Below are 24817 nucleotides of genomic sequence, written 5' to 3'. Positions count from 1 at the left end.
TTGTGAACACAGCCTATTCAAACAGATAAGAAACCTGTACAGAGCACCTTCACCACAAAGACTTTTAACGTACAACTTTAGGAATTGGCAAACATTGGCAAAGATAGAGTGTTTGCTGTATAGTCCCAGAACAGTGCTCTAAGTAGTGACAAAATTGCTTCCCCCAGCTCTTAAAAGAGCCTTTGTGAGATAGCAGTGTGCCTTGCATTTTTCCTGTGCTAATTTGTGGAAAGGTAATGTTTGAAATTACCTTTCACCGTACACTTGTAGGCTAGGGCCTCTCATTTAAAATCACCTCTTTATGTATGTATTGTGCTAAAACTTGCCATAAACATCAAGCAAATTCCGAGCAGGCTTAAGTCGTCTAGACAGAATTAGCCTGAAATTTTACAGCTGTCTGCTACTCTGTTTGCATTTGAAGCAGAGAGCACCCATCAATATGCACAATTCTTGTGCTGAATAGTGACAAAATTAAAAAATTTGTCAAGATTAAGGGGTCTAAAAGGATGAGATACTACATAATTTCTCTGTTATATATAAAATTGAAATTGAGGTCGGGCCTATCCCCCTTTTCTGTATGCAGGCCACATCCGTATGAGACCCAATCAGACAGTGTCCCTCCATCACAAGGCAAAGCTAGACAGGGATCCAGTCACAGTATCAAATTACCAAAGCTGTCTCCCTTATTTGGTGCTCATGAGGGAGAAAACTAATTAAGTTAAAGCCAAGCTGGACTGGTCCAAACAGGTTTGAGCAGGATTTCATGTCTTTCTGATGACACTATTAGAAATTTCTCCATGACCACCCAAAATGTACTCATATATATAATGCTAGCTCACCTTTATCCGTTGGGTAACCTATATCCGTTGCTTTTAAAAACAGGGTATTTCTAGATATCACGTTGACAGACGTTCGTTTCAAATTGCAATATTTTCAGGATATTGCAGTTTAAAACTTCCACCCTTTGACGTCGTGACTTGATGTGCCTAAATACCCTGTTTTTAAAAAGGTTATAGGTTACCCGACGACTAAAGGTGAACTAGCGTTATATATATATTAGAGAGAGAGACGCCCACTTTTTTGTCAGAAATGTTCTCTAATTTGAAACTCATTTAAAGTTTTAGTCTCAAATATTATCATATTAGGATGTAACTTTGCAGTGAATGTGTTGACAAGTAGTATGTTGCACAATATATCTAAAAATATAATTATCAATCATTTTGATCATAAGAAGGTTGAAGGGTAACCTCAGCAGTCAGGTTGTTAAGGTATAAGATTTATGTCACTACATATTCATGACACATGTATGTGCTTAACTGTACTATTTTGCCTTTATCCACAGGGTTTCCATTGTTTTTAAAAACTGAGTATTTAGGAATGCCAAGTTGACCAACAATGGTTTAAAGTTGCAATATTTGAAAAATATATAGAAGATCTTGCAATTTGAAACCACTGACGTCGACTAAATACCCTCTTTTTGAAACGATGGATGTAGGTTACCCTGCGGATAAAGGTGAACTAGTGTTACCTGTGGATGGCAGTTCAGCACTAAGGAGAAAGCCAACCCTTTTTGTTTGTTTCAATGTTTCTGTCCGCATGAACTAACCCAGAAATCCAAGTAATAGTTCAAGAACTCACAACTATAAATTGTATCTAGTATAATTATCATTAAGGGAGGTTTAACTTATACTGTGAGTGTTTGTAATACAAATCTCACGGTCTACCCTTCCTCCTAGTATAATGACTTTAAAGATATCTTACAGATTCTTTAGAATTTTTCAAACAGTTTTGAGGAAATGGTATCATAATGAATAAGTCCTACCCAATCTATGCAAAGGTGAAGGAGAACCTTCTAGAATTTCATCAGTATTCGTAACATATGGAAAATGTGCATAGCTAATCCTGGCACTGGGCCAGTTGATTTCCCAGGAAGTGTTAATGAACATCCTAGTAGTTATTAACCTTACAAGTGACCCAGCAAAATGGTTGCTGCTCGGCCGGTCTTGGATGTGGGTACAATCTGTCATGCAAATGAGAGGGAGACAAAAAGGAGTGGTTTGTCATTTCTGGCCTAATTTTTCTTGTTGTACCCGAAGAACGAATCAAAAGAAGATCTACCGTATATTCTCGATTTAAGTACGCACCCCAATTAAAGTACGCACCCCCGATTTAGGGCAAGTCTCAGACAAATTTGCCTCACTGAAACGTAAAATGGAAAAACCTGAATAAAGTACGCACCCCATTTCCTGCGATCTTGAACACCTTTTTCACCAGACAAATTCTAAATTAATAGTGTTTAATCTCTTTTCTGATGGTAATTTTGCCTAAATCAAGGACTTCTGAATTTATGAAAACGCTATGTTTTCTCCGCCGGCAAATCCGTCTCTGCAAACTTGTAAATCGGCTATGGCATGTCAAACAAAGTTCTCAAATTTGGCACTGCAACACCTGATTTACAGATCATTTGAACATGAAAACATCCTGAATAGTTTTCCATCTTTCCCAAAACTGGTCTTGATCTTGATCCACTTCAAAGAAAACGATGTTTTGTGCTTTCCGACCGTCTTTTGTGAAGAAATTGCCGCCGAAATGCTTCTGGAGACGTCGACTGCTGCATGTGATGTTCCATTCTTAGCATGGGTAACCATGCTGTTTGTTGACAAAAAACACAAATGCCTTATAGTTTTCAAATTGATAAACGTACAATCAACTGATTGTCAACGTTTATCACCTTTATTCAAATGACAAATATAACAAAAAAAAATCGACAGTTTAAGGAAGAAATAATCACCCCTCAGAAAAGTTCTACCCATACAATAGTAGTCTGTCCCAATGACCCCAATAACCCCAGCGCCATCTTGGAATAGATCCACCGTCACGCGCGCACGTAAACAATCCATTTTATACGCCTATTATCATCCAAAATCGATGTCTCCATGGCTTAAAAATGACATGGTCATTTTCGGCAGGGATCCAGTGCCATGTGGCATTGTAAATCGAGCTGGTTCCTGCAGTTGTTCCTGTTGTTTTCAGTTGTTGTTTTCAGGCAAGAATGGTGCCTTTACGGGCCATGTGTGCTGTGTGTTACGCGAATTTCAGCTCCTTTTTCCATTTTGTCCGGAAGCCAACCTCAAATAAAGTACGCACCCCGACTTTGGCAATGACTTGGGACACTTTTTGAATTTTGAAAAGTTTAAAAAGTGCGTACTTTAATCGAGAATATACGGTATAGCAACAATCTCATGATGAAGTGATTTTATATTTCCAACTCTTTGAAATCATTTCTTTTTACATCGGGTGACTTTTGTGATCAGCCCTAAGAAGGGAGTTGTAACCTTTTCCCCAATACTCAAAATATATGCCTTCATGTAAAATGTAATTATTTCATAAGTAATTTTAAGCTATTATATGTAAATGTACTATATTTTCAGACATGACCAGAATTTGCATTATTTTTTGCTCTTCCTACTAATTTTCTACATACATATTAGGTTAAAAGAAGTAACAAAATGTATAATATTGTACGATTATAAGATGTACAAAGAAAATGTATAAGATTGTGCGTAATTGTCCTATAGTACATGTACCTTCAGTCACTTGGCCTAGACTGTTATTCAAATTAGATAGCTCTGCTCAGTTGGCACGATTCCCACGAGAAATACGACAAACTTTAGCATCTGCTAAGTTATGTCATTGACCTTTGACCTCTAAGTTTAAGTGCACTATGGGCAGATGTTAGTGATGATGACATGGCCCCAGAAGGCCATCCAATTTGTGCGATGCTACATTTTGTACCTTCTGTCATCTGTCGTAGCATGACATTGCTACGCTATAACTAGTCTTGGCATGAAAACACTTCACCAAACACGTCCTGAACTTCTCTTAGTACAACATTGACAGAGCAGAAAGACACCTCGCATTATACATACTGATTTCTAATAGGAGGCTGTCTTGGATATCTTTGTCTTGTGAGCACAATGGATCCAGAGAACAATCCCTCTGCACTTTTTTCCGTTACGGGACCGATGAATGATCTTTATAACCCGTCTACTTGGCCTTTCCTAGCCGACAAGAAGAAGCCGCCCGAGAAGCCTAAGTCCAAACCGGCATCGCCACGAAGTACGTTGTTGTCGTGTACATATATGGTCGTACGCTTTATGTGTGTCGGTGTTGTTGTTAAGTGTCGTGGCTGTGCAGTTGTGTGTGCCAGTTGTATGTCCATGACTTCCACATTTGGTGCGCTGTGTGTTTCGTTTTCTGCATATCTTGTTTGAGGCTTTAGTGCACTTGCTTTTCAATCAAAAGGCTTTAATTTACTGGTGGCATTTTGGAAAGAAGACAATCATGTCATGTAGACCACACTAAGCCAAAAAATCAGCCAAGGCATGACCGCTATAATGTGATCACTCTCATTTGAGCTGTTTGCTTTATCTTTTATGACAGTTTTCTGACACTTCTGGCCTTAATGTGCCCTACTTTTGTCAAGTTGCATGTCAAAGGTTTCCATCCATAATTAGAGTCATTTTTGCCCTATTTTCATGGACTATATTGTATAGCCATTTTTCTTACCCGCATATTTGCTGCCGTGGATGAGGCGGAGCTCGTTTTGGTTGCCATGACAACCTAACCTAATTAGCAGTTGCTCGGAATCCCAAACGTTGATCACTGTGCTGCAATGCTTTAGTGAGCGTGTCCAATTTTCCACATGTGTGCTTGCAGACGACATTATACCATTAGATGCTAACTGTTGGCTTTCTGTTCTTCCATTCCCCCCTACTTTGTATTCTCCATTGTTTGGTTATGCCCCATTATTTCATGATTTGGGGAATTTCAAAGCTCCAAAGACTGATGACAAGACTGCAAAGCCGCCAGCGCCAAGGAAGCCAAAGGACGTAAAGGAAAAAGTTCAGAAGAAAGTCGCAGAAAAGAAACCTCCCACAGCCACAAGGGCTGCTAAACCTGCTAGTAAGGAATTGTGCAGTGTGATTATCTGGATTTTCCATTTTGGGTAAAAGCGGTTAAACTTGAGGTCCAACATGAGTTGGGAGTTTGGTTTAAGGGGATCTTCGTCAACTCCACCAAGAACACGTAGGGTCATCTTCCCTTTCTTCTTTGTGTCTTGCATAGATTAAGAGAGTGCATGCCCATGGCTTTTTTAGACTCATTGTTAGATGTGATGTCTTCTGCTTCTGCAGTCCTGTCCTGACAAAATGGTGTGTTTGTATGTTATACTGTTTGCTGGGGGGACATTTGTATGCAGGACTTCATAAAAATCAATGATGGGGGGGTTGAAAGTGCACTATGGCAACTGTGTCAGGTTGAATGTTGCAATTTTTGTTTCCTGAATCAATGCAAATAGCAAAATATGCAGGTAAGGCATCTTTTCTGATCTTATTATCATCTGAGCTTATAATCACTCTTGGGTCATTCATTGAATCAGTTATCAGTTTAACAATTAAAATCAAAATGGGAGGCAAAATAAGGACAAACCATGTCACTTACTAACATGATCTGTACTCATACTAACTCTAATCTTTTTCTCTTTTCCCCTTATTCTTTCTACTTTCTTTTCCCCCTTCTGTACAACTCTTTGTTTCCTTCGTTGTCAACTTTTTCCTTTGTGAAATCCTGGTGATTCTGGTTTGGTTCTTTTGACGATTTTAAAGCTGAGAAAAGGGCACCCAAACAAAAGCCCAAGAAGCCTGAGCCTCCTCAAAACGACAAGGTGGAACCCAAGGAGAATAAAAGTAGGTTTTTGGAAGATGATACTTACCTGTTATGTCAATGGCTGCGAGATGTATCATTTTGCAATGTAACAATGGACTTTGTGTAGCATTGTTCTTTGGTTCTGATACATAGAAAAAACTATTGCACTTTACAGCATTGACATTGCATCTCATAGTGAATGCAAAGTCTTCACCCTTCATTTTTTCTTGTTATAGTTCTCTTGGTATTAACTGATGCAACAGTATTTTATAATATACATTGTGTATAATTGACAAAATAGAAATGATGGTACAATGTAGAATATAGAAATCTGTTTATTGCAGTGATCCATATTAGATGGTTGGATTTCTTATGCTTTTATTTAGAAATGTAGGAAATGGCATTCTGCGCATATTATCCAGTTCATCTTTTGCTTGCTTTGAGGATTTGAGCACTGTATTGCTACTATTATCAAGACCATGATATAACACTTCTGTCATGTCTTATACATGTACATGTAATACAGTAACTCTAACGTTGTAAGTCGTATTGTGCCAAGTAGAATATTGCATATATAAACATCTGTTACATGTAGAATAGTGTGCTAGGCATCTAGCTCTTTGATACCACTAATTATGATGGATACAATATACAGTGTCGAGTATATGTAACTTGCACAAATTCATAATCGTATCCTCAATGGTACCTGTGAGATGTAGACTGCACAAAAAAGACAATCATTTCTTCAAAAAGATGTCAAATCACATCAAGGCTCCTTGATCACATGCACCATTTTAGAAGTGTTAGACAGACAAAATTACAATACAGGAAATAAGAATCAATTGAGTACACACAGAACTTGTCCTGCCACTTGTTAAAAAGTAGAAATTTCAACAAATTGATGATGTTGTTTCTATGATTTTGGTAGAAGAGGCACCGGGCACCCCCAACAGCCGTCCAAGTTCGACCCGGAGCAGTGGCTCGATGTCGGACACTAAGAAGGTCAAGTCCAAGATTGGATCAACTGCCAACATACATCACAAGCCAGGGGGCGGAAATGTAAGCCTCTTCTTCTATCAAAACTTTCTTTGTTGTCCTGTTGTACTTTAACTTACTTACTTGTATTATTGCAAAGGTACACAGTAAGAGAGGGTCTGCATGGGGGTCCCGACAACGCTTTATGCTGAATTCAGCAGGACCCTTATTACACAATGTACGTTAAAATCGAGAGGTAATTGCACATAGATTGGTCTACTCTCCTACAAATCATGTGAACAGAACAGCTTTCCCTATGGGAAGTAAAAATAGGCTGCCTATGTATGCCTTACAGAAAATGGGCATGCAGGGCCCTCATAACAGGAACAGTTACCCTCTTAATAATGATATTTATGTTCAAAGGCTATTTCACACAAAGAACACCACAATAATCCACCATCGATTTTCATCTCATATTGGATTGTCAATAATCTACATGTTATAAATTTTAAACTATTTCCAATGCTTTATGGTGATATATAAATCTGCCTGCAGACTAGCACACAAGGGTTATGAATTTACTACGTTGGTATGAGGTATTATATATGATCATCCACAATTAAGGTCACTTGCGTTATTCTTACAGTTTATATTGCTCTTCTGGGAGTATTCATTTGTCTGCTCAGTATCAGAATCTCTTTTTCATATTACTGATTTATTTTGTACAAATGGATAATATTGCATACATTATACAACATAGATATCAATGGGTCACAAGATTCTAAGTTTTTTTTTTTCAACATAAATTTGCCAACATGACTGAAAAATAAGGTTAAATTTACTTCCTTTTAGGTACAATGTGAAAGGTTTTTATCTCTATGTAAGAAGAATAGATCAATCACTTTGTCAAGCAATATTCCAGCTAATTTGAAGCTTGGGTGATTATGTTGTGGGTAATTACACCAGTGTCAAGCAGTGTGGCACCAGCCATTTTACACAGACTAATCCACACTTTAACAAAATTGCAAACAGGTAATGTTGCAAGACTTGTAGCGCTCAGGTCTGTCCATGCAGAAAGAATATTTCAAAAGGAGGTGCCTTGTTGCTACATCAGAAAAGAAAAAAACTACCTATAATCATATTATGTGTTCGTTTAGTTAATATTTTAGAAGTGTCATCTTTAATGTATTTGCAGTTTTCATACACTGCATACTTGAATTTCTTTGCCTAAAGATCATATACAATACGTGAATACTTAAAAAAGTAAAGGTCTTTTTAAACTAAGTCAACCTTGTAGGTCAAGTTTTCTAGCAAGGTGAGTAGGTTTGCTATGAATGCAAGTTTATTTTTTTAATCACTACCTTCCTATCTTTTTCCTTGCACTCGCTAAATGCTGCTGCACTTAATGTATATGGTGTATTGTTTCAAACAACTTTGATTCATGGCTATTATAATCTACATAGCAGTAAAAGGGTTTAGAAGGAGTTGCTGGGGTTATGTATACCAGTAACACTATAGTGGTAATCAGGTAGAAAAGGGTAAAGGTCAAGAGCTGAAGGACCTCTTCCATGACCTCTGTTCTATCAGGTGCCAATCTTCAGTGAAAAGAAAGATTACAGCGCTGTGTCGTCCAAGTGTGGCTCGAAAGACAATATAAAACACACTCCGGGAGGCGGTAATGTAAGTACAAGAACATCCAGGGTTAGAAATGACACTTGTTGTTCTTGGTACTTAGCAGTGAACTTCTGGAAAACAATGTGTGCAAACTGAACAAAAATAGCTGTGATTTAGTCAACTCACTCCAAGTACACATATATGCTGTAGCTGTACTTAACAGAGTTGTAGAGGTTACTTTTTATACTTAAGATAAAGATTTACTATTTGAAGGAGAAAGGAAATGCACTGAAGACAAATTTACCACCGTATTCACATCCTTATCGTAATGCATGATGCTACCTGCTTTAGTTGCTCCATCTGTCATTCCTTGAAGGTACTGCAGATTTTGTAACTCCAGAATCATAATATAACTAGTCATTATGTGTTTTTGTGATCTCACTATTCTATCTGGCAGTTAAATTCAACAATAAACAATCAAAATTTGTATACTCTTAAAAAAGTACTCTTTGCATGTTATTTTAGACCTACATCATGTATATACATGTAAGCACCTTTCACAACTTTAACTTATTTGAAAAGTATCCATCAAGTAATCTTTTAATGGGAAAAAAGAATATGGGAACTAAACTCAGCATAACTATTTTGTGATGTCATTCTTATCATGTGACTAATGAACCAAAGTTTCATTTCTTGCAGAATATTGTTATTGGACACAAAACCGCAAAGGTCTGATGCAAGATTTTGGTAATAGCAGGAAGGTCACTTCTTAGCTAAACGCTATCTTGAATCAACATTTTATTCTTTTCTAACAGGTTGCGATCACCCATGTCAAGCAGGACTTAAGCAAAGTTACGTCCAGATGTGGTTCAAAGGATAACATCAAGCACTCCCCAGGGGGAGGGAATGTAAGTGATGGAACAGCCTGTCCATCATGGCTGTCCTAATTAAGAGTTCTTTCTAACTTCTTCAAGTAGAAGGAAGTAACTTCAGTTTAAGAAAGGATGACAATTTGCAATGAGATTTAAATTCTCGCTTTGATTTTTCCCTCAAAACAAGTCAAATGGAAAAAGACATTAATATTCTTCATTTCGCAGTTTCCATTGATATCAATACTGGGATAAGCTTAAATGTTATGACAACTACAGGGGTATCACCAATGATACATTACTAACAGAAAACCCTGTTCTAACACCTAATCTCTTACTTCAGTGTCTTCACATGTGGAACTGTCATTTTCTAAAACAAATTTAGGAATTATATCACAATTAAAATCTATTGGTACTTCGTAACTCCTCGTTAACAGAGTGTATTTTCCGTTATTGGTCCAGTTCTTGAAAGGACCATAGGGTGTCTTTGCATCTTATCAGTTGCAAATTTCTCATGAATCATTATCATTAAAGGATACAGAACTCTGTATCAGTTACCCTTGTCATTGGTGTCATCAGAGGATGTGGTCTTAAAGGTATTGGCAAAAATCATTTTAAAAATCTCAACCAAAAGTTCTGCATCATCAGTAATTGGAACAAGGTTGGGTAAAGCCTTTACAAATAAATTTCTTGGTGTTTCATCCATACTTTTATACAAAGAATCAGCACTATCTCAAACCTTAATTTGCTATAAGAAATGTCATTGTCTTAAGACAGCACAGTTTCTTGAAGTTGATTGATTGATTATTATAACATCTTGACATGTAAGTAGGCATGTGCATGATTTTTACATTTCTTGACATTGATTGATTGACATCCCCTCAATCTTGGAATATGGGTATGATGTAACTAACTCATGGAGTCACTTCTCAAGTTTAACCCATCATAGCATGCTCCATCATTATTCCTCCTGTGGTAATTGTACATGTGTGTGTGTTCATGTTTGAACATTATATGTGAGCATTCATTGCCACTAAATATCCTATAATTAATAGCATTGGAGGTTTGGTGGCAGAAAAATAGGTAATGTTACTGTCATAAGAAGTGCCAAAGTTACAAAATTTAATGTACTTTTCAGCTGACAACAGCTCTCTTGTATTCTTTGTAATAAGCTTGTCCTTTCAAGTTAAGTTACAGTAACCATACATTGATACAGTCATGTAAACTGTGGTTCTATCACTACATCTGTGTTGTCTGAAATGCAGTGTCTTCTGGTTGCTTGCTTGCAAATTAAGGCTTGCAGCATGTGTGTTACTATACTGACTGTGCCCCCATATTGCATGACCATCATAACGTTCCATGCTTGCTTTCATATCATTTGCTTGCTTCATGCTTTTTGTGCTGTAGGTTAAAATTGCTGATATTAAGCAGGACTTCAGTCGAGTGTCTTCGCGCTGCGGGTCCAAGGACAACATTAAACACACGCCGGGTGGCGGCAATGTAAGTGCTTTAGAAGCATTGCAGTTGGCAAATTGCAGCTATACTCGCTGTGAATTTGGGACAGATCTTCACAGCTTAGATCATCCACCCTTTCCCATTGATGATCAGAGACATTGTATATCATAGTAACAAACAGCCCTTTAACATCTACTTTTTGACACTGAGAACATTGTAGTACATATTTTGGAAATACCACATCTGCAAAGTTCGACAGTGCCCTAGCATCAATGTTCTCATCATTACTCTCATTAGCATTCATGATCAGTTTCTTTCAACTGTTCAACTGTTCAAAAATGTTGACAGTATTGCCACTAGGCCTGAAGTTCAGAAATTCAAATTCTTTAAGTTTTGAATGTGGCCCTAGTACTTAATCCAAATGAAGATGTTGTTATTTGGAGTAGAGGAAGTGGATGCTACCTGAAATGTCTGTTTCCAAAGTCTATCCAGATGCAACTGTTATCTTGCACATGTTTTTGTTCATTAATGATAACTTTCTGTAGCTGTTCTCTATCACCTTCTGATTGACTGAACTTTATCCTTTTCCTTTCATGTTTACCTCCTCTGAGTGTCCAATGTTTCAACAAATTTAGTGTTGAAATGTAGAAGTTGATGTTACCTTTAAGTTATTGGTCCACCTGACACATGGTCCAAAATGTTTTGATATTAGTGGATGAACCAAATCATTATTTTTTTTTTGTCCCTGAAGTTTTGTTGGTCTCTTCGTCCAGTCTACCATTAGACAGTCTATGACAACTTGGTGAAAACTAAGTTGGTCATGTTTTTCATGTAATTCTACAGTGTATGTGTTGACGTAGACCCTAACCCCTTTCTGTCACAATAGAAGTACCGGTATGTGTATTTCCGATGTGCCAACCCATTTCTGCAGTCATGACCATGTTATTTCATGTAACCCCTTTACCCCCATGTATTAGGTAAAGATTGCAAGTACAAAGATTGATTTCACCAAAGTCGGATCCCGCTGTGGATCCAAAGACAACATAAAGCACACCCCCACTGGTGGAGACGTACGTTTAGATCTGCCCAAACCGCAGCCTTTCTATCATCTTTAGTCCATTTTATTTCTATTTTCTCTCTTATGTTACTCCATTTTAATTTGTTTATGCTTTTCCATGATTTCATTTGCTCTTCCCTGTCAAGCTTTTCTCTGTGTGTTTGTATGTGTGTGTTTTCCTATGAATTTGTAGTGCATGCAGCTGAAATCATTACATGCACTGTGGAACTGTGGGTAAAGCCATTGTTGCCATGTTTATTATAGGGATAGTCACAGTGTTCTAGCCAGGCTGACATTTTTAACGTCCCCGATATTTTGTATGGAAAAATCCTGTTGAGCCCCAGAGGATTCCACACAATGTCCTAGTTGGGCCGGGAAAATATTGAAATCCTAGACCCTCTGAAATGCTCTTTGAATTCCTGCATTTTGAGAGGCAAATTTTCTGGTAGAGTAGACTCAGCTTGGATCAGTGACATCAATGCTGAATTACTGGAGATCTCTGCAAAATTTCATTTCTTTAATATCTTTACATGCTGATTTTTGTCACAAAGGACAGAATGGGCAAAATTTTTGTCGGTCCCCAGCTGCAAAATTCCTTCAAAGGACGGAAGAATGGATGCTGGCTAGAACCCTGGATAGTCATTTATGTTTTTTTGTCCATTCATGTGATCACCTCTACCCATGCACCAGGTAAAGATTGCGAGCGTAAAGGTCGATTACAGCAAAGTTGGGTCTCGGTGTGGATCAAAGGACAACATAAAGCACAGTCCAACGGGCGGAGATGTGAGTGCATCAAAACGTATAAAACACAAGTTCTCTGGCCAAGATAACTGTCAAACAATGCAAAGAGACATTTAAATTCTGATGAAATATAAGACTATACTCAAATAAAACATTATGAGGTTTCAGAAGTGAAATATTCCACTTGTATTAAGTTCTTCTGAACACATAATGTTGTAAATTATGTCTCAAAAATGGTATTAATCTAAGTATGGTCTGAAATGTTCATTAACTTTGAAATATAAATAAGATAAAATACATCATTCCTGCAAAATTTCATGTCCTATCCTGTGGTAAAATCATCATTTATACAGGTTCCCTCATTTTTAAATAACTAGACTGTATGTGTTCATTTCAAAATGAGAGCAATTTACAATGCTCTTTTTATTTGCAAAAAAGGCAACTATGCTCCCATTAGCATAGAGTTTACTAAGTTTCTTACAATTCATTCTGCTTAATATTTGCCATCATCAGTTGTTTTACACGAGAAACCAACATCTCAAACACTTCACACTATTATAATTCATGTTTATCAGGACTGTTTTGGCCAGGTTACTTCATATGCTGCTGAAAAAGCTGCTTGTGGATAGAACACAACTCTTCAAATGCTATTTTACAACTGAACGACTGTATATTTATTCAGAGTTTGCTATTGTTAACATAATCCTCCATGGACCATTCATACCATTAACAATGTTTTCTATCACCCTTCAAATTTGATCATTAAAGTTGCTCTGCATCTTTCAGCTGATATAGCATCTGAATGATTGGAATGTCTAAAACATTGCAAAATCTATACAAAGGTTACAGAGTAACATTTTACTAACCTATTTTTATCAAAATATACATTTATTTTTATGTAGCAAGAATTTTGAACCACAAACATGTAATGCTAGACTAGAATTCAATGTTTGCCAAGTAGAATGCTTCCATGGAGGGCTATGTTACTTTATTCTTTGATTTTTATCTTGCTTTGTTGATGCTTTAACATGTGTACATGTAGAGCAGTAGAGTGTACAGTATCAGCCTCATGCTATGAAAAACATTTTGTATGTGTCATCTGGCTTTTAGCCCTATTGATTTATTCATGACATGATAGTGTTTTTATTCTTTGGTGTTGTTGTTGCATTATCTTTTACTTCTGTTCAAAGTGACAAAATTTTATTAATTTCACATTCAAAAGCTAAGTTCCTGCCATAGGACAAAATTTATCTTAAATTTAACAGTATCTTCATTCTAAAACATTGAGAAAAGAAATGTTGCAGACTATATGATGTAACATATTATAATGCACCTCTTGATTTTTTTTCATTCTACGGTATTTTGTAAAAACTACATAAATGGAAAACTTAAACTAGACATGAGAACCACTTCATTTTCTTTCCTGTTCATTCATTCATTAACACAAAATTTAAACTCTTCTGGTATTGGCAATAAACAATACAAACTAAACCAAAAATGTCAAAATAATTATAGATCTCTAGTAGTCAACGCTTACCCTGTAATACCTTTATTTCTTAAAAAGCTGACAGCTTCAAACTCAGTTCGTAAAAATTAATACACTTGTTTCTTTCAGGCACCAATGCAGTATTGTCATCAGACAGTAACAATAACATATGAATGTATATTTTACTTCTACAGGCAGGATATGGTATGTTAATAACAACTGCTGCTCTTCAGTGGAAACTGCAACCATAGTGGAGGAGAGGGGGGAATTAGAAAAATTGCTCTATAGCTAATACCCTCTGCTGTTGTGATTCTTATCCCGTAACACTAGGTGAGGATCAAACACAAGAAGCTGGATTTCAGCAATGTGCAGTCCAAGTGTGGGTCCATGTCCAACATCAAACACAAGGCTGGAGGAGGACAGGTGACATTTAACCTTTGACCTTTGACATTCTTTTAGAAATTAACCCTCATGCTAAAATGCACAGAAAATGTGAATTGACATTGATTGCATGTGTCTGATTAAAGTCTTCATCCAGAATTTTCCTAGGCTTTGTTGCTATGATAACTATTAGTTTTTCAGCACCATGGACAGGCTTTGTCCTAAATTGGTCATTCTGGTATCAGCTTTTCAATTGCTTGCACTGTGCTATAAAAATGCTGCCTTTTTTATGTTCTCCTTTTTGATTTGGGTTCTAGCACAATTTTTCATTTTTTTTTACTGAATAAACCTGAATAAATGTTCACCCAGGTGAAAATTGAGAGCCGCAAACTGGGCTTCAAGGACAAAGCCGCTCCCAAGGTTGGATCTCTGGACAAGGTTGACCACAAGCCTGGTGGTGGAGAGAAGAAGGTACATATAATATTTTGGTACCTAGAGGTTTGACCAGTTGTATTATGATACGCATGTTTTTGTCACTTACATGGTTACAAAACACAACACTAAACTGACACTAAACACAACACAGACGGGACCTTACAATCTGTTTCTCTCAAAATGTGAAATGACAACTGGGTTCTTGCATTCAAGTTGGATGAATGGTTTACATGGCCTTTCTTAAGAGAGAACATTGCTGGTTAATTGTTTGGAGATCCCCTAAACTGCTGATTGTCATACACACCACTGCCAAACACATATAGGTTTACAAAAACATCTACATAAACACCACAGCTGACATGGCGGAAACACTTAAAATGGCAGAAATATTTGTCAATAAAAACTTAGTTGTAAAGAAGTATTGCCCTTGATCCTAAAACAAACAGTATACCACAGCAAATACTAACAATGCAGGAGAATTTCTTTCCTCTACTAGATTCAGTCAGTTAAGCTAGACTTCAGGAATAAGGTACAGGCCAAGGTTGGGTCCCTTGATAACGTAGATTGGAGCCCCCAGGAGGTGACAAGAAGGTGAGGTCCCAGCTACGTCTGCAACTTCCTTATGTCATCCCTCAACAGTAGCATCAAGACAGGAAATGTATTTTGTAGTGTGTTCCCTGAAAGAGAATAGAAAAGGCACTGTGCATTAAGGCTTGTGAAAAATTCAAATTCTTGAGAATCAGCAGCAATTGAAGACCCCTAAATCTGTTATAAAGACCTGCAATATTCTTCAAAACATAGCTAATACATAATATTATATTCTAACTGCAGAATCCAGAAACATAGTAAGCAATGGTATTTTCACAAAGTCAAAAGACAATTTCATTGTGCTCTGTACTGGTGTATTGGGCACTTAGTAAGAAACACAAATGTAACCTTGTTGGAGTCTTTTTTCTTCTTCCCTATTTACCAGATTGAGTCAGTTAAGCTAGACTTCAAGGACAAAGCTCAGGCTAAGGTTGGGTCCTTAGACAATAAAGATTGGAAGCCCCCTGGTGGTGACAAAAAGGTGAGAGGTCAAATCCTGTGGAGGTCAACTGTTTCTAACTATGGCTGTAAACTTGTCCAAGCTAATTTAAGAATTATCATAACAGTTATAATAATTGATAGAAAAGACATTTCAGAATGATTGCTAGGAAAAAATCTGCTGCCTGTACCTGAAACGTTGTGTTGGAAGGATACAAACACTTTTTGACTTGATTATTCAAGGTTTATCTTCTCTCTTGCCAGATTGAGTCGAAAAAGCTAGACTTCAAGGACAAGGCTCAAGCTAAGGTGGGGTCCCTAGACAATAAGGATTGGAAACCTCCTGGAGGTGACAAAAAGGTGAGAGGTCATAGGTCAAAAGATGAACAGTCCCCTCACGTTCGCCTCCGACCAAGGCCTCCCCTTCCCTTGTTGTAAATCTGCCCTTCATTGTGACGTGTCAAGCATTGTCCTCTCCAAAGGTCAAATTGTCTGCACTCTCCCTTTCACGCATTTGCAGAGATGATAATGAGGTTTGGGCTTGGTAACTTTGATAACACTGTGGAACACTCGTTATAAAACCGCCATGTGCTGCCTTGTCCAGAAGCAGGTTGGAGTGACTGGCCTCCCTACAGGGCTGGAGTTTAGAGGTCGTGTGCCAATTAAATGATTTGACCTCTGGTCCAAATCATCTGACAGTGTGTGTGAAAGTGTGATCTGTCCTACCCACTTACAGTAAAGGGTAGATAAAGGTAAAGGTCCCATAGCCTTGGAGGATGTAGGGGCAGTGAGCTGAGGCCTCATCATCATTGGTCGACGTGCTTACACAAGACAGGGCTATACCACGCCTTACGGGGTGACATACCCTTGCGCTGGCAACTTACGAGACGGGGTCGGATGCACCAGATCTCCCGGCCGGGTGAATGATGAGGCATAGTATTGGAAGGTGAAACCCTCTCCTTCCATCAAAGTCAGGTACTGATTTTACACCTGGGTGGTGTGAGGAAAGTCGTGCTAAGTGCTTTTCCCAAGGACACAGTATCAATCCAAGAACGGAACCCATGATCTCTTGTCTGCTTAGCATTGTAAGAAGTCCTAATCAGGGCCCTGGAAAACCATACTTTCAGCATTTTAAAGAATCCTCCAGGCTTCTCAAGAAGAAGGGGTATATATATCCATCTGCCATTGACTCCATACAAAACTGGTGTTTCATGTCATGTTGGTGTCTACAGGTTATAAGCTATGGATTCTGCTCTACTCTTGTTTTCCATTGTGAATACCATTATATGCAAATATATCCTGCCATGTCAACAATCACAATAATATTTTACTCACAATCACCACACAGATTGCCACAAATCTGCCATCACAGTGAAACATCGACACACTACCATTCATTACAACCATTCACCCACTACGACCGTCCACTACAGTTTACATACTGTTACAGTACATGTACACACTCAGGTGTATTACTGCAAGAACATTATGTCACTAAAAGAAGCACATGTCACAGTCATTCAACAGTCAGATCATGACACTAATACCAACAACATGACCCAGATCATGTATTGTCTTGTGTGTAAATCTCAGACTACAGCAATGCTACATCCTGGATCTTCTGTTCAAGCAGAAAGTAATGTGGGCATTGTGTGACATTGGCAAGCCTGGAGATACCAGATTTCCAGTGTAAGAACAAAAGAAGTCTTGATTTTCATTGGTCAGTACCATCCTTAGATTCTTGGTGAACATATCCAAAGGTCCAAGATGTCATTGCTGTGGTCTTCAACAACTTTCCAGTATCAATGTTTTTTGCCATTTCAGCATGATCGTGTGTATGTGCAGTGTTTATGCATGAAAGACATGATGCATGGACTTCATAACAGCAATTAATGTTTTTGAAGCATTCTGACATCACCCATTAAAATCTGGTGTTTTTGTTTTTGGAAGATCTTGTCTTCCGAGTGCTTGTTGAAAAATGGGTAATGTGATGAAAATCATGTTTTAGCTCTGAGATTGATGATATCCATGCATGGGTGATCTAAAAGTGTCCAGCTTTCCAAAAGGCATGCTTTACATGTACAGCAAATTCATATTCATTTAAAATGTGTTGACAAGCATTAAATATTGTACAAACTTTGTTCTGAACTTTTGGAAAGTTCTAAGAAGAAACTTCATCAGTTGAAGCTGGAAACTACAGATGAATAGAATAGGGTCATCGTCTGGGAATACAAAGCATTCCAAAGGGAATCTTGTACTTTCTCTCCTGCCAGATTGAGACAGTAAAACTAGACTTCAAGGACAAGGCTCAGTCAAAGGTCGGGTCACTCGATTATGTAGATCATCAACCGGGAGGAGGGGACAAGAAGGTAGGGACTCCCTCGTCATCGAGATCTCCATCTGAAGACAGCTTTCTCTTCAGTCTGTTTCTGTCTTTAATAGAGGAAGAAAAAGTGTGCTGTCTCACATCTTTGAAAAGTGGCTGTTTGGCCAATTGTGACATTTTGATAAGGTTAGATGAAGGCACAGTAGTACAACAACAACAGTTTCAGTCTATCCAATGAGTTAAAAGCTCCTTGGTCAACCAGCTACTTGTATACTACAATTTTTTCTCAGAGTCAGTAAGCCAGGCAATGATATCAAGAGTAAGTAAATACGGAGTAATGATTTTGAGTTGATTTTCAGAAGTACCTTTAGCTATTGTTTGACAAAGATGGCATGGACACTACTTTCCCTCTGGAAAAGGGCACAAGCAATAGTTTTTATACACAGGATAGGGTTTATGTAGGAATTATCTGGAAAATGTTGTGTTCTCTCTTCTTCCTCTGCCAGATTGAGTCAGTAAAGCTAGACTTCAAGGACAAGGCCCAGTCAAAAGTCGGTTCACTCGATTATGTAGATCATCAACCAGGAGGAGGGGACAAACAGGTAGAGTATAGCACGGTTTCCAACCTTTAGAGTGACTTACAAAAGCACTAAAAACAATCACTCGTTCCTACTAATTCTAACTAACTTGCTGGTTTGTCTTGAGATATGACAACTTTGAAAAATATTTTTAACGTAATCGTAACTGTCGTAAACTAGACAGTTTCTACATAAGCTGAACTTGTGGATGTGTTTAGTATAATGTTCGATGTGGATGAGAAATTCCTGTGGATTAGAGTAGGTTCCTCTCTAGAGAATACAAAGCATTCCAAAGGGAATCTTGTATTTTCTCTCCTGCCAGATTGAGACAGTAAAACTAGACTTCAAGGACAAGGCTCAGTCTAAGGTCGGGTCACTCGATTATGTAAATCATCAACCCGGCGGAGGGGAAAAGAAGGTAGGGTTTATCGATACTGGATCTTGGTACTGTACTCGTGTCAAGTACAAGTTTCCTACAGAAGACATGGTTGACCAGCATTTGAGGAATGCAGTTCAAACGTTACTCAGACATAATTTTGTCCTCCTTTTCACCTTTAAGACCTTCTACTTTTCGTCAAAATTGTTACAGTTGCAAGGAACATGTTTTTGTTAAAGGAGAATGCAATGGATTTTGAGTCACCATTTGATGTGATGACTGTACAAGTTGTAATGCTTAAGATTTAACAACTTGAAGTAAAAACATCCTTCAGACTGCCTGCAACCTGGCATGACTAGATATGGCACAGTTTTTCACAAAGTAATAGCATGGTAGATAATTCTCTTGAATGAGAACTTCTTTCTACTGGACTTTGTAATGGATTTGCAGATGCAAGACTTTCATAAGGAATATGTCTAAAGATTAGTGACAGGTTTGATGTATGTAGGATCTTCTTGTTGCACAAGCATGGTACATTTGTATGTGTGGATTAACAGCATCACTGAAGAAGTCAACCAGCTTGGAGTTTGCTAGAACAAGCTGGGCATGAAAGTATGCTGCTGTAACCAGTGGTTCTAACAAGACTGATGATGTTGGTGGCATGATGATTGACACCTCCATAGCATGAGACATGTCGGGAGGGGGGCAGGGTTTGTGACACAAAGGGCATCAACAGGGGATCTTGTGTATTCTCTCTCCTCTGCTAGATTGAGACAGTAAAACTAGACTTCAAGGACAAGGCTCAGTCAAAGGTCGGGTCACTCGATTATGTAGATCATCAACCCGGCGGAGGGGAAAAGAAGGTAACGTACATGCCCCCGGCTAACCCATCTTCCAAACCACTGCCCAGACCATGCACATCCCCTGTTCTTGTTGTGCTGGTGTTGAATCGGTGTGTAGTAGTCCCACCTGTTTTCCTGTGATGTGTGGAATTAAGACTACTGTAAGTGAACTGATCTCACAATCTTCTGTTTTATTACAGTTAGACCAGAGTAATCAACTTGTGGTACTAATTATTAGAACCCTTTGTTCCCTTTCCCTCAGATTTTGCACACTTGTACTTGAACTTGCAGAAGCAATGTTCCAATTTCCGTCTCTGTCAGTCATTTTCTATTTTTGTCGAGAGACAGTGACGATTAGTAAAGTAAGAGTCAACTCAAAGGAAATAGAGCCTGCAAGCTTCTTGTGATTTCTGTCTGTAACACTCCAACCCTTTCAATGTTTTTAAAGTATCTATAATTATGATAGCTGTCTAATGTCATCGTTCTATTTGCTTTTGAAGATCGAGACCCAGAAGCTTAGCTTCCGCGAAGAAGCCAAGCCCAGAACAGACACCGGAATCGACGGCGGGGATCCAAGACGGGAGAGCGTAGGGTCCGCTGCATCCGGCGGAACGGGAACCTCGTCTTAATCCCGCGGCTCAGAGACCGTTTAGAGTCTTGAGGTATCAACAGCCCCTAGATAAGCATGACTTCGTCTTGTAACCCCGAGGCCTAAGTGAAGCAATGTCGTCTCCCAGTAGTACCATACTATCACTCTGTAAGTCCGCTTTCATCCTTGTGATTCCAGATACAAGATGCAGACTATAACCAAGGAAGTATATTACAAAAGAACCGAATAGAGAGGAAAGATTTCTGCTACTGAGTTAGGTCCAGTATAGGCAAGTATTTGGTAATGATTGAGACAAATAGATACTTTGAACATTGGATGTTTAGTAGGGATATGTCCCTATTTAGTATATTACCGCATTGTTGATGTTAAAACTGATGTCAGAAGAGAAGGACATTGAATTTGAAACTGGCAATGTCTTATTGAATACGAAGCTGTCAACATTTCAAAGGTTGCTTACCGAGTGACAAGAAGCATTCATATACTGAGCACTGAACGGCCCCCCACCGAGATCGTTGTACAAAGTTTGAAATAGATAAAAGTGCTTTGCATGCAGTTCTGAAGACACATTTGTGGACAATTTTAGAAGCTGACTAGTTAAAACATACCAATGTGTAAGGCCCTAAGATCCCCTAAGTGACTATCAACTCTTCTCACAATTAGATATGTTAGCAAGCTTGCAATCACTGATGTAGATAGTAGATAGTAAGTTGCACCTTATATATTATGCCAATACTGCTACATGTAGCTTTGACAGCGATGACAGGAATGTTTTGGCTTTCATATTTGAGGTGAAAATGGTTTTGGAGCCCATGTAACTGTTAAAGAGTGGTTTTATGACCCAAAAAATGTGAGAGTACCGGACTAAAGATGAAATATCGAGGGAGCAGTAAGTCAGAGGACTTGATTTTTTAAAGGTTGACTCTTTTTACAAGGAATGGTTTTTGAGACGTTTTAGCTTTCTTGAACATGAAGACTGAAGGAGTATGGAATGGAGATCATGAAGTGAAGGAAAGAAGAGATTATGAACAGGGCTACCAAGTCTTAATGAATTTGACACCTTCAAGTTCAAGATGTGATTTTAAATTGGATGACAAAATTTACAGGCGTGTCCGATCAGTGGAAAAATGATTTTTAAAAAAGACATGTTTCTGGCAAACTTGTTTTAAGTGAGAGATGTAGTTAAAGATGTTACTGCAATGTTAACTCTTTATATGTTTGCTTCAGAATACACAGTATACACATGGTAATATATACTTTGCTTTCTTGTAGTCAATAATGCACTTTGACAGATATAAAACTTTGCAAAGGAAGGAAATGAAAGATAATGAACTTGTTACGTTGCTTAGCACTTCTCAAAGAGATTGCATGAAACCAATATTGTACGCTGTGTCAGTTTGAAGCTGAACGTTTTTCGATGATTATTTACTTACTATCTGTTACGTGATATAAAGAGCTGCAGTTGGATGTACATAATTTGAGCTACAGCTTGAATCTAAAACAAAGCAAGGATGTGGACTAACTTTTGTGGCAACAGCCGGCAAGATAAAACCGATTCTGTGCAATGCTTAGGGAGTCACTGATAGTTTACGACTGACTTTTCTGTGGCAGACTGTTCTTGTATTAGCAGTGGTTGCCTTGTCTTCAACAGCATCAACAGAAACTGAGCAAAACCATAACATTAATCAGATCTCTGGACAGCAGTGTAACATGTAAGTAACTAGAGCAATTCCCATGCTTACAACAGAATTATGCATTGTTATGTGTTAACTTATTTGAGATTATAATTTATTATCCACAGTGTGACCATTTACTCCGAATTCACATTTTGTGTTGCTGTCTTTCGATTCTTATGTGTAATCTGTAACAACAGTTTTGGATGGAGAAAAGTTGCTGTAAGTCCATGCTGAGGTACATAAAAAAAGGCAGCTTTCTTAAGGATTTGAGTGAAAGTCCTCAAACATGACACAAGTTGGAAGAGTGACTTCTTTGAATATATCATGTCTTGATACTACAAAATGTTCTGAACAAAATATGCAGGAAATTGTATCCTATGCTACTGTTTTAGCATGCATGGATAGGACTGGTGTTGAATCAGAGGTTCAGTCATGTTATGTTTACAGAGGGATCACTTTTGAGGAGGGATTTTCAAGGTTACACCTCAGAACTCCACTGTGGGTAGCAAAGTGGAACCCCTTGGTGTACAAACGGGTAACAAAGAAAATGGAGTTGATGGAAACCATATAAAGGATCATTGCAATGGTATTGTTCACATTGTAAACATCCAGGAGGCCACGTCAATTTGATTTAATAGGCACAGACATTTTTCAATTTGCGAAAGAAACGAGGGATATTTTCTGTTCACACTGGTAAGATTTGATATTCAACTTAAAATGCCATACAACTCATACCAGCCTCTGAAATGGCTTCATCTTAATACCCAAGACCCACTATGTAATTATGTATTTTACATCATAACTTTGTCATTGCTCCACGTTTTTCACAGAAAAATTCTGACAAACAAGTGATCAAATTGGCATGGCCTGAACTTGGACTCATCACTTTGTGGAAGTCAACCAACGCAGCATGTTTTATGCCAAGTATTTATACAACTATTTTACATCCACTTTTATCACTGCTAGCCAAACCTGTATTAAAGATTTTGTTGTAAACCTTTTGTTTTGATATGTTACCAGTGTCAACTTTGCGGCGCACAAGCATGTAATGTTACAGTTGTTGTTTTCATATTTATTTGTTTGCAGTGACACTTATATCTGTGAATAGAATGGCAATTGCTCTAGGTAGACTAGTACATACCCTGTATCTCTTCGCTTGATATTGCACCAATAAAAGGCCCCCTGGCTTCTTATGTTGGAATTGTAGCGTCTTTCTTAGTTCCTTTTAATAGATTATAAGCCATGTAAGGGTGTTATTGTTTCAAAACTATGAACATTGCTTATTAAGATACATAGAAGACGCCTCCTTAGGAAGAAACAGACCTTTTAAAATCGGGTATCGACAAAATTGCGTCTATTGCATGGACAAGTGCTTCTGATTTTAGACGAAAACTCATGACATTTTGTCTTTTGTGACACTTGTTACATTGTAGTTTTAGTCCTACTCAAAGCCTTAGTCCAAATTTGCTCCATTTGTTTATTGGTTTGGCTGTTCAGCAACACACAACCAGGGCTGCCCAACTAGCCTGTGGCTATTTCAAAGTAGCCTCTACCAGGCTTCGTGGATCGGTGGTCTAATTGTAGAAATTGGCCAAATAGAGTCAATAGTACGCTAGGGGAGACGGCCGGCCAGAAACAAACATTATCCTCATGTTTTCTCTGGCCGGCCGTCTCCCCTTGCGTTGTTCCCCTTGCGTTGATCTGTTCACAATATATGAGACCCGTATTCGAAACCGTCATATGTTTCTTGTAAATGAAAGAGGTTTGGGCAATATCATTATATCAAATATCAGTTGTAGGAATTATACACTTAAGAAAAGTAGTATAATTCTTTTTACTGTTCGCACATGTAAGAAGTTCACGGATTATAATTACGCACACCATGATAGAAAACATTGGTGAAAAGAAGTATTCATTTTTGAATTCGTCCCTTGTGTTCCCAGTTTGTCTTCTTAGAAACAACAATGATATGGTTCTTGTTGTCAACATCATCAAAGGCTTTCCCCTGTCTGCGAAGACGGCACATTGTCCCTCGTGGTTGTGCTGGAAGGACGTTTGCAGGAACTGTGAAACACCATAAACAATTATTTGTTTAAGCCCCGGTCACAAAGCGCGTACGATTCCTTGCGATTCCTTCCGATGCGCAGGATAATCGCAGTGCGACGTAAGTCGGAAGAAAATCGGAAGCAATGGTTTAAGTATATAAAGCCGTGGTCACAAAGCGCGTAGTGGATCGTACGATGAGGTCATAAGAGCGTGCCTGCGTCAATCGCAGTGGATCATAGTAAATCGGGGAGCGTCGTATGGCGAAAAATAGAGCTGAAATGGATTTTGAACATGTTCAAAATTTCGCTATCGTCGTAAGATTTTATTTGCCCCCATAGCAGAGTTCATTACGGCAATTTTTGTCTACTGATGAGGTTATAGATTTATGATTTTTTAGCATGTTGTGATGGTTTCAGTTTTCCCTGATATTGTCGATATTGACGAAAAGGGGAAATATATCAGTCGCAACTGCCACAGTCGCAACCAGAGAACAGCGCGCCACGCACAGGTGATGCAGACAAATTGTTTGATCGCTTCATGCACGTGAGTTTATAATTAGATCAAATCTCAGCTCTCGTCGGTCTTGGGTCAGTTTACCATAATAACCATGGGGACAACTCG

At 38.2% G+C, this 24817-nt stretch overlaps 1 protein-coding gene across 34 annotated transcripts in view; it reads left to right on the top strand.

Annotated features, from left to right (window-relative positions):
• The window catches only part of LOC118403268 (microtubule-associated protein 2-like), a 93619-nt gene extending 70268 nt beyond the window's left edge, over nucleotides 1–23351 (top strand). For 7 of the 34 annotated variants that reach the window (XM_035801880.1, XM_035801913.1, XM_035801912.1 and 4 more), the window contains 16 exons: nucleotides 4066–4119; nucleotides 4837–4965; nucleotides 5667–5747; nucleotides 6635–6765; nucleotides 8269–8361; nucleotides 9111–9203; nucleotides 10572–10664; nucleotides 11597–11689; nucleotides 12367–12459; nucleotides 14234–14326; nucleotides 14654–14755; nucleotides 18019–18114; nucleotides 18578–18673; nucleotides 18972–19067; nucleotides 19793–19888; nucleotides 20368–23351. In XM_035801880.1, the coding sequence (XP_035657773.1) occupies nucleotides 4066–4119; nucleotides 4837–4965; nucleotides 5667–5747; nucleotides 6635–6765; nucleotides 8269–8361; nucleotides 9111–9203; nucleotides 10572–10664; nucleotides 11597–11689; nucleotides 12367–12459; nucleotides 14234–14326; nucleotides 14654–14755; nucleotides 18019–18114; nucleotides 18578–18673; nucleotides 18972–19067; nucleotides 19793–19888; nucleotides 20368–20496 (1568 nt within the window). In that variant the 3' untranslated portion in view covers nucleotides 20497–23351. Of the gene's footprint in view, nucleotides 1–4065; nucleotides 4120–4836; nucleotides 5089–5666; nucleotides 5748–6634; nucleotides 6766–8268; nucleotides 8362–9110; nucleotides 9204–10571; nucleotides 10665–11596; nucleotides 11690–12366; nucleotides 12460–14233; nucleotides 14327–14653; nucleotides 14756–15692; nucleotides 15789–16009; nucleotides 16106–18018; nucleotides 18115–18577; nucleotides 18674–18971; nucleotides 19068–19792; nucleotides 19889–20367 lie in introns of those variants that run through there. The other 27 variants (XM_035801898.1, XM_035801889.1, XM_035801903.1 and 24 more) reach the window with 24 other exon arrangements.
• The last annotated feature ends 1466 nt before the right edge of the window (nucleotides 23352–24817 follow it).

This window comes from Branchiostoma floridae, chromosome 16, assembly GCF_000003815.2.
Source record: "Branchiostoma floridae strain S238N-H82 chromosome 16, Bfl_VNyyK, whole genome shotgun sequence".
Taxonomy (NCBI): Eukaryota; Metazoa; Chordata; class Leptocardii; order Amphioxiformes; family Branchiostomatidae; genus Branchiostoma; species Branchiostoma floridae.
The sequence above is the reverse complement of the archived record's forward strand: the minus strand, read 5'-3'. Positions and strand labels throughout refer to the sequence as shown.